This window comes from Pagrus pagrus (assembly GCF_965226575.1).
Source record: "Pagrus pagrus genome assembly, chromosome: 5".
Lineage (NCBI taxonomy): Eukaryota > Metazoa > Chordata > Actinopteri > Spariformes > Sparidae > Pagrus > Pagrus pagrus.
This window is the reverse complement of record NC_140189.1, coordinates 18,704,833-18,717,599: the sequence shown is the minus strand read 5'-3', so window position 1 is coordinate 18,717,599 and position 12,767 is coordinate 18,704,833. Positions and strand designations below refer to the sequence as shown.

The window sequence follows — 12,767 nt, the reverse complement described above, 5'->3', positions numbered from 1 at the left end:
CAGAGATAGTCTTACTTTTACTCCCTGGAGTGCTTTAAACTCTAAAAATGCTGGATCCTACATTTCCCATCATGCAACCCCCCCCCCCCCCCCATTCGACCTCCCTGCCTGTTAATGCCCATACCATACCAACTCCACATCTCCAACACAAGCTTAATGTCATAAATTTGTAGTCTCCAGGTCCAAACTGAGCAAACTCAGATGACATCACAGTGACATCAGCAAATATAGTGTATACTCTGAACCACAGGCTTTACATTTTGCAAAAAAAAAGGAAAAAATTGGACGTAATCTCCGGGTCTGAAATGTGAAGCCAGTCCAGCAGAGTCTTAAACCTGCATGCTCTCTGATGCCCAGTAGGGGGGGGGGGACTCCACTGGTTTCCTGAAGAAGTCTGACTGTATGTAAGCTTATGAGAAAATGCCCCGACTTCAAACTTGGTTGATTCCTTCAGTAAACAGTTTCAAAATGAGTTTGTGGTCTCAATCGCTAGTTTCAAGTTTTCTTCAACACAGCAGGATGTTCACTTTGTAAATAATGGTCCTATTCAGAAGTAAATAGATGATATAATTTATGCTTTAGGGCGTGGCTACCTTGTGACAAACAAGTTGCTACCACAACGTGCCATCGGGTTCTCAGTCAGAATCAGGAAATCCCCTCCAGCTCCAACATCTCATCCAAATACTGTAACTTCCGACTCCAAAAATAAAGCGGCAAGCGGTAAAGAGGCTTTAGAGAAGTAGTCCAGAAACCAGTGTCTGGTCATGACATCACAGTGGCTCTGTCCTCTTTTTAAACAGCCTGAGAAGTACTCCTCATGAGTGTTAAACAGATTTTTGTGTGTAAAATTGAATGAGTGCAGCTTTAAATTGACTGTCACAGTATGGATAGTCCTGCAAAAATCAGAAGAATGGAGAAAATGGGAGTTTTCAAAAAGATGGTTATCCCAACTGGTAGCTTTGTAGTAACACCTTAAAATTGCCTCAATTAGCCACTTTTCCAGTGCCAAGTATTTGAGTAGTTTATTAACAAGTGAAAATAGCACCTTTAAAGAATAATTAACTGAGGTTGTGTAAACTACTTCCTCTGTTTATTCCATCCAGTAGGACGGGCTTACGTTTAGGTCCCGCATGTAAACACATGCTGTCTTTAAATAACTGCACCACTTGCCTCAACACGCTGTGGTTTATATACACGGGCCATATGTTGAGTCACTGTATGTGGTGGGTCTGGCGATGGTCCAAGTGAACTGATCTCGGCACACAAGTACTTTATGTCATTAATATGTTTATTACAGTGTAATTGAGCATTAACTCATTATAGAGCTCTTCTGTGAAGGAACTTGATCCCAAATGTGAGTTGAAGAGTTAAATTCTGGTTACAATAAGTACAGTACAGAAGCTACCTGGTTTTAACAAGGTCACCAAACCAAAAATACACTAATACCCGACAGTAACCGAGCCTACTACAGTAACAAAATACAGCAGGCCTCTGCCGCTTCGAGCCTCCAGCAGCCATTCATACTTAGCCGGTCATTTATAAGTGTGATGATAAATATGCCACGGAGCACATGTCAGGAGGATAGAGTGTATGCGGGGCGTGTGAGGTATTCTTAGCGCTGATGACAGTGCAGGCTGTTACATCCATTCACATCTCTAAAAGGTGTCCTGGCTTCAAAACAAGGCCACTCGTTACTGCCAAGGTATTGGTTTCTGCTTAACTCTGGCTTTTCCTCCCTCAGATGCGCTGTTTATTACGTCAAACTGGAAGTGATATTGAACACTGCAGATCCTGAATCATTAAAACATTGGGGGGAAAAAGGAGACTAGTGAGGGTCAGACTGCCCACACACACATGAAAACCCCTCAGCAAAACTAGGCAGTGGGCCAAAAGGAAACAAGCTGAAAGATCAAGTGATGGTAGTATCATAAATGTCATTCATGGTATCAAATGAGGGTATATATTTGGCGAGGCAATCTTAAAATAAGCTGGAGAGGGATGGGCAGATGCCTGAGAAGTTGTGACAGTATAAACTATCATGATGACGTGCATGTCCTCAATACCTACAGCTAAAAGATTATGAAATCATCTGCTTCCCTTTGAACATGACAGACAACATCACACAATTTAAGCAGAAAACTTGCGACGTTAAAGGAAAGTTATGACAGAAGTTTAATACATGAAAGTAAGAAAATGTCCCGGCTGTGAGAGAGTAATCGTACAAAGTTAATCATCAAAGGCTTCAGTCTCAGAAAAAGCTCTTTCAGGGAGTTCAACGGTGTTAAGCTTCATGTTGTTAGCTGTCCACTGCTTGTTTGAATCAACATCAACCGTTCTGGTTCGACCTCAGTTCAGTATTTTTCTCCTCCAGCAGCACAGGAGCTGTTAGCAGTCGTCAGCCTCCAGGATGTCCGGGTGTTCCTCCCAGAACTGATCTCCTATAATGTCACAGTGGTGGTCCTGCACCCTCCTCCTGCTGCGAGTCACAGGAACTTCCTTCTCCTCTTCATTTGGTAGCTTCACGCGTTTAGTGACAGTTTCATCTCGCTGGACATAAAGAATGAGGAATACGATTAATACAATTAAAGGTAACCTAAAGGATCAGTTATATCATTTTGAAAATACCACTCCAATATCTGCAGACTATAGGAGGCACTCGGCCAAGGAAAAGTCCAGCACATGACCCCAGTACAACCACTTGATGGCTTTTGTATGGACCAAACAAAGAAGATATGCTAAGCTATGCTAAGCTAACTGTCTCCTGGCTGTAGCTTCATATTTCAGGCAGATATCAGAGTGGAATCAATCTTCTTAACTTAATCAATCAAATAAGTGCTATTCCAAAATTGTCAAACTATTCCTTTAAAATAAAAATCCATAAAGAGCCATATAAAAAATAGCTGCTGGTTTCACGTTATTATGGATCCCACTGCTTTTCTTGCAAGACCCACCCTACTCTGCTTCTGAATGGCTTGCGTCTATCGTTTTCGTATGATGAAAGCCTTGATGGCTTCGTGGTCCTGGTACTCTGTACTAAATACATCCATCAAGTATTTCGACAGGAGAAGGCGAGAAAACTCTTGTGGGCCTGGTAATCAGTTGGACAACAAGAGGTAGGGAGATTAGTGGGGCCCACGGCCGAGTGCCTGTTGTTGGCTGTCCTCCCATGTCCACACACCCATGGGTGCCCTGTTAGGGTGCACTCACAGTAGGCAGTCCGTACCCCCAAAGTCCAGTTTGACTTGTGAGCGCTCTGTAGTACACTTCCTTGGTCCTGGCACGTTTGGAGGAGGTGTGCCTCGGCACAATATGGTTGCTCGTGCATGAGCACAAGCACGGGTGGGCAACGAGGACATGAAGTATAATCATGTGTATTACGCCGTCTTGCATAATTAAGAAATCCAGGAATGTGAGAGGGCCGTCTATGACCAGCTATGTTCTCCATTGTGATGCCACTGTGCAACAACGATATGACGTATGTATAAGAGGTTACCGTGCTCAGGCAAGAGGAGGGACAATTGTGCTTCGGCACGGTGCAGAGAAACTGGGCCAAGTGTGAGTGTGCCCTTAGTCTGTCCCCAGATGGTGGGAGGGAGGTTAGTGGTGGAGAAAAAGTAGGCTGGGTCTCGCAAGAAAAGCAGAATTATCCATCATGCTGAGTTTGGTTTGTTAACAGTTAAATAAATGATTTTTTTCACATTGCAGGGGCACTACGTAGTTTTGGTGAAGAAATTCAAACTCAGAATTTTAATATTTACAATATTAGTGAAGTAATAATACAAACTCAAATATTTGTTTTTCCCATTACTGAATAAACAAGCTGTTCTCAGAGGAAAATAAGGTCCCCAGAACACTGTTTGAAGCTAGAGAGGTGGCAGGGTCCGCCAAACAAGTAAAACAAAATGAAATTGTGTTGTCCTTTAAGGTCAGTTTGTTTATTCAGTTTAAAACAAAGAGAGTTTGTTTATTTAGTTTGTTTAGGCATAAAAGATAATTTAAATGTCTTGCCCAAAACTACGTAGTCAACCTTTAATATAGCAGCATACATCTATTTGCTGTGTGAAGATATAGTGAAGTAATGGCATCCTGAACAGAGTATGACGTCACACTTCCTCTGTGTGTGGCGCAATCTGAGCATATTCTGTTCTTTGTTTTGGTAGCCTGGACGGCTGCACATGTATTACAGGGCTGAAGTCCATCTCTCAGTCCTCCCCAGTCTACTAATAAAGAGTAGGAAGTTGCTCACCTTTTCCCAGATGAGAACGGTTCCTTTCCGGTGGAGGGCAGATTCATTGTTGTAGTTTATATCAAACTCGGAGAACAGGATCTCGTTTTTGTCTGCAGCTAATGTTCCCTGGAGGGAGATACCACACAGTCAGACATATGCGTGCAATTATATCAAGAATGTGTTCATACAAAAATCAGCTCATTTGACATGCCTCACTGGGTGCACAGAGTACAACATGTTGGTTCCTACCATCAACAAAACCATTAATTGACCACACCACCCACTGGTTCTACTATTTTTATAGTGGTAAAGGAACTAGGAAGTGCAAAGGTTTGATGGGCTATGAATGACTCATGCTGCCCAAAGCCAGAATGAAAATTTCCACAACTCGTCAGCTGTCATCACATCATCAGAGTTTCCCTCACAACCCACTAGAGAAAGAGGTGACTTCCAGGAACAGCTGTGTCGGTCAGTGGCAGCTTCCACAAATAGGCCGGGCCTGATGTTCTAGAGAAAGATGTTTTCATCTCCCTGTAAGTCTTTGTAGTTGTGGAAATTACATTTTGATCACCACACCAACAGCTGAGAGGAAGGCTCGCCATTTCTCCACCTTTGTTTGTTCACACTGAACCAAGCAGCTCTGGCGTAAAGCCGCACCACTGTGTCAATTCATACAGCACTCCGGCACTGCGGATCCAAAAGAGGTGTGACGGTACATATCATGATGCTGAGCTCTGTGTGCTTCTTGCAATGTTTTCCCCCCCGTGTCCACCTGTTAATCCAATCATGTACCTGCTTACTGTTTATAATCATATGGATGCTGTTATAAAGTGTTGTGATTGAGATCCTGACCCACAATACATCGTGGAAAGTGACAAAGTTGCATTTTTGCTATAAGCTACATAATAATATAATCACAATCAGTAAACAGTGGGCGCTGTCTGGCTCTTTCACTCGCGGGGAGGGGATGCTGTTTTCTGGGGGAAGTACAAACACACGGTACGTAGAGTAATAGTTGTGCACCTTTAGAGAAGTTGAATATTATCTGTAGTAAGCTTGAAACATTCAATAAGATTTGTCAATCTTCTATTCTTTATCTGGAGAACTGTTCCGTATTTGTTTCGGAAAATGCTCTCTGGACTAAATGCTTGGTGATCATGAGTAGACAGAGTTACATCTAAATGAATCTGTTCATGATTTTAACCTCTAAATATGCTGCTGTTTCCTCTTTATCAATTGTTTATCATCTTTATGAAGTTTCTTGTTGCTCTTCCTACCTTGTCTGTATATAGCACGTTATAAAAAGTTCTACTCGGTACAAATTTAAGCACCACCTCTTGGCTGTGGGTGCTTCTCTGGCTGTTGCGTGTGTTGATGTATATGATTGATTGTATTTTTTATACAACATGTTATGTATATAACATGTTGTTCGCTGCTTGATGACCCTGAATAAGGCTACAAGCTGAAACGCATATGTCTAATACAGTTGTTCTATATACTACAGTATTGCTCGAGCTTTGTGACTTCTTTACACAAAATAAATTAGGCTGTTGTATGTTTTGTTATGCGTTTCTGGATATATATATATATATATATCGGAATATCGTTTTTTTAAATCACCAAATATTTGTATCGGTATCGGCCTTAAAAATCCTTTATCGGTCGGGCTCTAAAATAAATAACAATGCAAAGGTAGTGGTATTACCCTGTGATCTCATTATAACATGCAGTAAATTTGCATTAACACATGCACATATCTATGCGTGTAAACACGAACACATGGTAATTCACTTAATTGTCTTTTGCTCTAACCTTTAAGCGATCCTCTGCCTGGGTGGTGGTGAGTCCTCCCCTCTGTACTAACGTCCAAAACACTGTGTTGTACAAATTATTAATGTGACCTGAAAGACACAGAAACACAGGTACAGTCTCACATATTTTACTTGGGGGCTGTTTAATGAACAAATTCACCTAAACATCAAATGTGTGAGACATTGAGAGGACAGTATGTACTTACAATCTGCTTGCCTCCAGCTGAGGTAGTCTCTGAGGTTGCGGTTGCTAGGATACAGGACCACACGTCCATCAAAGCTTGGCGGGTACAAGAGGGGCTGCTCCCCAAAAAACTCCTTCCAGTTAAACACATATGAGGAGGAGAACTGGGAGGCCACGTGGGTCATCAGCTTACTGTCCAGAGAGAAAGAAGGAGAAATAAAGTCGGACAAAATGTAGCAACACGTGAAAGGTATGTGTGAGAATGACATCTGTGTGTTACCTGGCTCTCCTCTTAAACAAGTTGGAGGTCCTCTTGAAAACAAAGCTGAACTCATCACTTTGACCGTAGGCGATGATAATATCCTCCATCTCAGCCATGACAGAGTGTGCACTCCGGGACATCAGGCCCAAGGCCCTGTTATCATTGGGCTTTGTGAACTTGTGCTGCTCTGAAAACCTAAAACAACAACAACAACAACAACAACAACAACAACAACAGTAAGGTTACTAATGATGCATCAACCTATTGGTTTACAACATCACTCATGACAGATGTGTAGCTGGGAAAGGAAACTCACTTGTGGAAGTTGCGTCCATCCAGTCTCACAACAATATAACAGTTTCGTAGACAACTGTCATCTGTCTCAAAGCTGCGGACGTACTCAAACTTACTCTTGGCCATGCTGGAACTAGTGAAAAAACAAGCTAAGGGTTTGACAACACAAGATCTGACACGTCCACCAAATCTGCAGGCTTTTGCGATCAGCATGAGGATGCTCCTGAAAAGAGAATCAATATGGAAGTTAAGCTAACACATTCCCAGAACGAATTAATTGGACATATTTTCGGACAATACGGGATCATAACTACTTTATTAGTCGTAATAGCCAAATTAAAAATAAGTCTAACTCATGACAAGGGATAATTAGAATTAGATTTTCGTCCGCCCTACTGTAACATTTGTTATTACTTACACGTAGATGTCATGTGTTGGGTTTGTCCTCTTCACCAACCAGTAAGTTAGCTAGTTAGTTAACCACTTTATGCTAGCTGATTGGCTAGTTAGGCAGAGACCAATATTTCTAGCACGATTAATAAGGTATGAAAGGTATATTATCAGTTGACAGATACATGTAATCAAGATAGTTGTCAGCTCACATGTGTAGGTTTGTGTACAGTCCGTCAATGAATTCTGTCGTAGGGGTACCGCAGACTCAGCGAACAGAAGTTCCAGTGTCTAAAATTAACAAACAATTCATTATAAACAAATAGCTTATTGTTCTCCGTTGCTTGTTCACCCTCTTTAAACATTTATCAGCATGAATCGATTTATTCTTGTGCCGCTACATGGGACAATCTTTCAAAACGAGCCGATTCACATAAAAGCTACAAAACACCGTCTGTGTTTCAGCGCCATCTTGTGGTGGGAGGGAAAGCATGTAACCAAAGATCGTGTATGAGGAAGAGATGATGACAGAAAACACGGGACTTGTAGTCCAGTTGCAGGCTTGGTTATTTTCTGTTTGGTTTCGTTGAGTTTTAAAAGATATATGTGCATGAATGAGTCACTACTGTGAAATTACTAGAGTAAAAATAGAAAAACTACACAAAAACAGCGCTTCCGGGATTAAAATGCAGCACGTGACGGACACGCTGTAGTGTGGGATGTTTAGGGTGTTTTGAAATAGGTGCGGAGTGAAACCTCAGCCTCAAAACGACAACAACAACTTCCCAGAATCCCTCGCGTCGCCGTGTGCTCATCTGCGGTTGTTTCAAACATGGAGGAGAGGGAAAGAAAAAGTGTAAAATCAGACAGTAAAGAAACGGCAACCTCATCCTGCTCCAGGACGCCGTCAGAACCGGAGCGTGACCCGGAGGCGGACGATGACGCAGATAAAACAGATGTCTGCTCGGATAAGTTTGACCCTCTCTTGGCCCTGTACTCGCCCACTGTACAGGTCCCGTTTCCAAATGTCAAATGCTTCAACAACGTATCGGCGTACGAGAGCTTTCTGAAGGGCGGCCGGGGCAGAGCCAAGCCGGAGAATGTGGAGAAAAAGCGGCTGAAGGCGATGAAAGGGGTGGCGGACCCGGAGCGCATCGAGAGGCTGAAGAAGCTGATGGTGAACAACCCGACGCCACAGTCAGAGGAGGGGGAGAGCAGCGGCACGGCGCGGAGGAGGAGGCAGCAGAAGCCCAAGAAGAATGTTCTGACGAGGATGCCCTGTAGGTCCAGCAGCTACCAGCACCAGCACCGCTGCTGCTGCTACTACTACTACTACTACTACTACATTAGTACCTAAATACTTGGTTCTGTTGTTCATTAGTGGGACCATTCACTGTCATTAAGTGGGTTGACTTCTGATTTTCAGTATTTAGGATCAGTTGATATTATGCTCTCTCGAAACTTGCGGCTAACATACAGAAGTAATACAATGTCAATGAGAGCCCTCCTATAATCCCCTTCTGAAGATGAGTTACAACTCATTCATGGTGATTTTAAAGGTGCAGTATGTAAGAACTGGCCACCTGTCATATTCGTACTCAAAACAAATAGGGGGCAGCGTATCACTAGGGTGACCGCTAACTGCTGCTGCCCTTAGCCAGTTAGCTGTGCAGCTAGCGGTCCAGACTGGGAGCTCAGGGAGGGGTGGTGTTTACACTGCTGGCACAGGAGCTGTGGATCCAGATGGTCAGCATGCTTCAGCAGAAATCTTTGCAACACAATACAGTGACATCATAATGTCTAAACTGTTTTCAACTAAAATTCTTGCATACTGAACCTTTAATGTCCTCTTCTTCCTCCTAAAGTCACTTTATGAAGGGTAGCATGTCCTCTTGAAAATCAAACCTCTTCTACTTTGCTTGTGTAGTTTTCAAGTGACTGATGAAGCTGAGAAGGCCTATCAGAATACAATTACACTATATCTGTGGGGTGTTTGTAACTAGGGCTGCTGTTTACCATTATACTAGATAAGTCATTAATCTGTAACTGTATATAATTCAATAGGAAGCTTAACTTGTGTTTTTGCTAAGGTAATCTATTCGTTTATACAAGTAGATGTCACAGAGTTGGCTTCCATGTATTTTGCCCATGTTTTCTTGTACAGGTCAACTGATAAAATCATGTGCTAACTAATTTGAACTACATTATATATATACTGTTGGGTGGTTTAATCACAGTTATGCATCATATTCTATATTATCATATATCTGTAGCACGGTTGTCCTGTGAGAACCACAGATCTGTAAAAAGTCGATTTTAATGGTGTTAGAAAAACAGCTGATTCCCTCACCAGGAACTTTTCAGATAATAATAGGTTAGAGAAAGGATAATGAATACTTGGACAACTAAATTATGCCTCATTTGTTCATTGATGAACCCTTTTTGTCGCACTAAGCACGATGCCACTAAAGCAAAAGTCTCTGGATGTCTACTGGAGGAATGAAAACTGTCCTTCCAACAGATTTCTCCTCATTTGGTGTTTTGCAGATGTTTGTTGAAAGTATTGGCTAATATGTTGGTCCAAACTTTTCTATTGGCAATGAGTGGGTTGAGTGCTTATTGAAATGGACATGGCAAATGATTCACATCATTTTCACACTCATCAGCCTACTCAGTGACCCCTTGTGGCTCCCTTATTTTTCTCCACACACTTATGTGCATCATCAAATTGAAATATCACGTTCTGACTTTGCACATCTCAAATCTAGCAGTGCCTTTGCATGTTTAGCCTTTATTGGGCAGAAGTCATTTTGTGCCTTAGGTGAATTCCTTCTATAATTTGTATCATCTGTTTGTCTTCAGTATGTAAAGGCAGTCCATTGGGGGAGCTGTACCGATGCGTTGAGGAGAGGATAAGGGTCAAAGTTCACATCAGGACCTTCAAGGGGCTGAGGGGCGTTTGCTCCGGCTTTGTCGTGGCCTTCGATAAGTTCTGGAACATGGTGAGCTCTCACATGAAAGCTGCCATATGCTGAATCTGTTACCATGAATTTGATGTCTTCATATTATCTTTTCACTATTTGTTTTTGTTCTTTGTCAGGCGATGGTAGATGTAGACGAGACGTACAGAGAGCCTCTGCTGGGAGAAGCGTTCTACCATGAGAAAGCCCTCACCATTTCACGGGTAGGGACCAGTTTCCATTGTCTATCTGACCGAAATGTACAAGGGGTGAGTGATTCGCTCATGGCCTAATGTAGGAGTTATACAGCTCTCGTTCCATGTATGTGCAATTCAGCTCTTTGACTGTGACTGAACACTGCCAGTGAGCGCTGTCTGAGACGACGCTCCAGCCCACAAGTCCCCAGTGGTAATGGCTGCATCTAGGAAAGCAGTTTTGAACTTGCTCAACGGTGCCCTATTCACCTGATCTGGCACCCTCAGACCCGTACATAAGATGAATAACCAATTTGACTGTGATGATGAAGTTATTCCTGCTGTGGACCACTTTCTGGAGGTCCAAGAAGAAGGGGTCTGTGAGCCCCATGACCTCTGGATCAAGTGTGTAAATGCAGGATGTTGAAAAAAACAAAACAAATGCCAGGTTTTCTGAAATTGACTCGCTGTACCTCAGGCCATGAACTTCACTTATCACCACTCGTACTTCCTACTTGGTAACACCTAAAGTTACAATCTGGAAGATTCCAGTCCTGTTTGATTTGGTGGTACAGTAAAGTTTGTTGCCTTGCTGAGGAGTTGGAAGTAAGCAGCTTGTTTCATTACGCCCTAAAATATTTCAAATTGATCTGCTGTCAAAAAAGACCAGAAACTCTTGTCCTGTCACTGTCAGCTCTTACCTCACAAATTCATTGGGTTTTCTGTAAAAGGTGCCCTGTGTCATTTAAAGGGACAGTTCATCCCAAAATCAAAAATACATATTCTTCCTCTTTTACAGGGTGCTATTTATCTACCTAAATTTTTTTGTTGTGAGTTGCTGAGTTTTGGAGATAAGTAAGGAGATAAATATCACGGCACAGAAGGATGCACACATCTACTCATGGACGAGAAGCTAGCTAAGTATACTAGCTAACATTACAGCTCAGCCGAGGAGGACGTGACTAATGTTTTCACACTGTGCTGTGATGAGCACGAGCCTCGTTTCCATTAATGGATGCACGTTTCGTTCAGTGCACTGATACGGTTGGTAAAAAAGAAAATAGTTCCTACATGATGGTGCTCACAACACTGTTGATTACACCACAAGCCATCTAGTTCCATTATATTTGAGAGAAGTCAGACATCCCTATGGCAGACATCTCCAAAACTCGGCAACTTACACCAAAAACAATCTAGATGGATAATGCGCTCTACAGGTGAGAGGAAACATGCATATTTGATTTTGGGGTAAACTGTCCCTTTACTACAGCTCTGACAGTAAACTGTGAGACTGTTATCACTTGCATGGGAATGGCGGACCCTGCCTACAGAAAGTAAATATGTTGAATAGTTCTTGCTGAAAGATGTTGACCATAAATGGCATCGAAAATGGGATTTGATTTTGATGAAACTTCAGGCTCTAAATTTAATCCACAAATATTAATGTGACTCTGATCTCTGTACAGCTCTTTGAGAAGCTAAAGCTCCAAGAGGGCTCAGCAGGTGATGAACCGGAAAAGAAGCACGAAGCCCGGGAAACAGCCATCAAGCAGCAGCCTGCCGATTGTACGAGCGAGAGAGGGCACAGCAGGACAGCGTCCAAGCTGTCAGACTCTGTTAAAACTAAACACAAAGTCTCAGTGAAGGCCCAGGGTCCAGAGGTCTGTCAGAAGAAAGACTCCCAGACGTATGGCAAGGTCCATACACGGCACATCAACCAGCTTTTCATCCGGGGCGAGAACGTCCTCCTGGTTAACCCACAGCCACTCTGACCGTAGTTTTCTGTGTGTTATTTATCCTGGATAAAAGAAAGGCGAGCTTTAGCAGTATTTCACGCTGAACATCTGTAGTGATAGGTGTGACATACTGAAGATGAACTGCCAGATAGATATGATTTACTTAGATCCAGAAGAATCAAAGACTGTTGTTATATCACATTGATATGGAGGTTTTCTCTGCACACCAGAGAAATTATGTTTATTTTGAGGAATAAAAGCTTCTCGATTCTAATTATACTAATTCTTTGTCTTGTTTTCTTTTGTCCCACAGCCACTAAAGGAAATTTATTTTGACACCGCTTCAATAACAGTGTTTGTGTTATGTTTATTACCCAGCAGGTGGCAGCATAAACACATTAGTGCCATCTGTGAGGCCATTGTCATCTCAAAGAGCTTGTCCCTTTATGTTGCTTTTCCCCGTTAGTTTGAACAGGAATGACAGCGCAGTCTCAGCGGACTTCATAAATGCATTATGAATAATTGAGTTTGTGAAGCTAGAGATTGCAGATGGCACTCAAAAGCTGTCATTTGTCTTGACGTCTCAGATTGCTTTTACTCTTTAATGGGCACATTACCCATAAAAGCACAATTTACTGCATCTCATGGAAGTTGTAAAGATGTTGCTTTTTTTCAGTTTTAAATGGCAGAGGTTACTTTTGGATGATG

The 12,767-nt window shown here is 42.4% G+C and overlaps 2 protein-coding genes across 3 annotated transcripts; one reads left to right on the top strand and one right to left on the bottom strand.

Annotated features, from left to right (window-relative positions):
* Positions 1–2,154: 2,154 nt before the first annotated feature.
* thg1l (tRNA-histidine guanylyltransferase 1-like) lies at positions 2,155–7,635 on the bottom strand. 2 transcript variants are annotated; one of them, XM_084353860.1, is made up of 7 exons: positions 7,382–7,635; positions 6,802–7,002; positions 6,504–6,680; positions 6,246–6,415; positions 6,041–6,129; positions 4,247–4,354; positions 2,155–2,547 (listed from the first exon to the last, which is right to left on the bottom strand). In XM_084353860.1, coding segments are annotated over exons 1-7 (909 nt in total). In that variant the 5' UTR covers positions 7,384–7,635; the 3' UTR covers positions 2,155–2,385. The 2 variants fall into 2 exon arrangements, with proteins under 2 accessions (XP_084209986.1, XP_084209987.1); XM_084353861.1 differs by lacking the exon at positions 7,382–7,635 and adding an exon at positions 7,198–7,374.
* Positions 7,636–7,823: 188 nt separating this feature from the next.
* Positions 7,824–12,342, top strand: lsm11 (LSM11, U7 small nuclear RNA associated). Its single transcript, XM_084353859.1, has 4 exons — positions 7,824–8,449; positions 10,032–10,171; positions 10,270–10,353; positions 11,790–12,342. Exons 1-4 carry the CDS (start codon positions 8,002–8,004, stop codon positions 12,093–12,095), a joined length of 978 nt encoding a protein of 325 aa, XP_084209985.1. The 5' UTR covers positions 7,824–8,001; the 3' UTR covers positions 12,096–12,342.
* The last annotated feature ends 425 nt before the right edge of the window (positions 12,343–12,767 follow it).

Coding starts and splice junctions, on each gene's coding strand:
- lsm11 (XM_084353859.1), top strand. CDS start 8,002: ATGGAGGAGAGGGAAAGAAAAAGTGTAAAATCAGACAGTAAAGAAACG. Junction 8,450..10,031: donor TGTTCTGACGAGGATGCCCT/GTAGGTCCAGCA, acceptor GTTTGTCTTCAG/TATGTAAAGGCAGTCCATTG. Junction 10,172..10,269: donor TCGATAAGTTCTGGAACATG/GTGAGCTCTCAC, acceptor GTTCTTTGTCAG/GCGATGGTAGATGTAGACGA.
- thg1l (XM_084353860.1), bottom strand. Junction 6,681..6,801: donor GATGGACGCAACTTCCACAA/GTGAGTTTCCTT, acceptor TTGTTGTTTTAG/GTTTTCAGAGCAGCACAAGT. Junction 6,130..6,245: donor CAGCTGGAGGCAAGCAGATT/GTAAGTACATAC, acceptor TGTGTCTTTCAG/GTCACATTAATAATTTGTAC.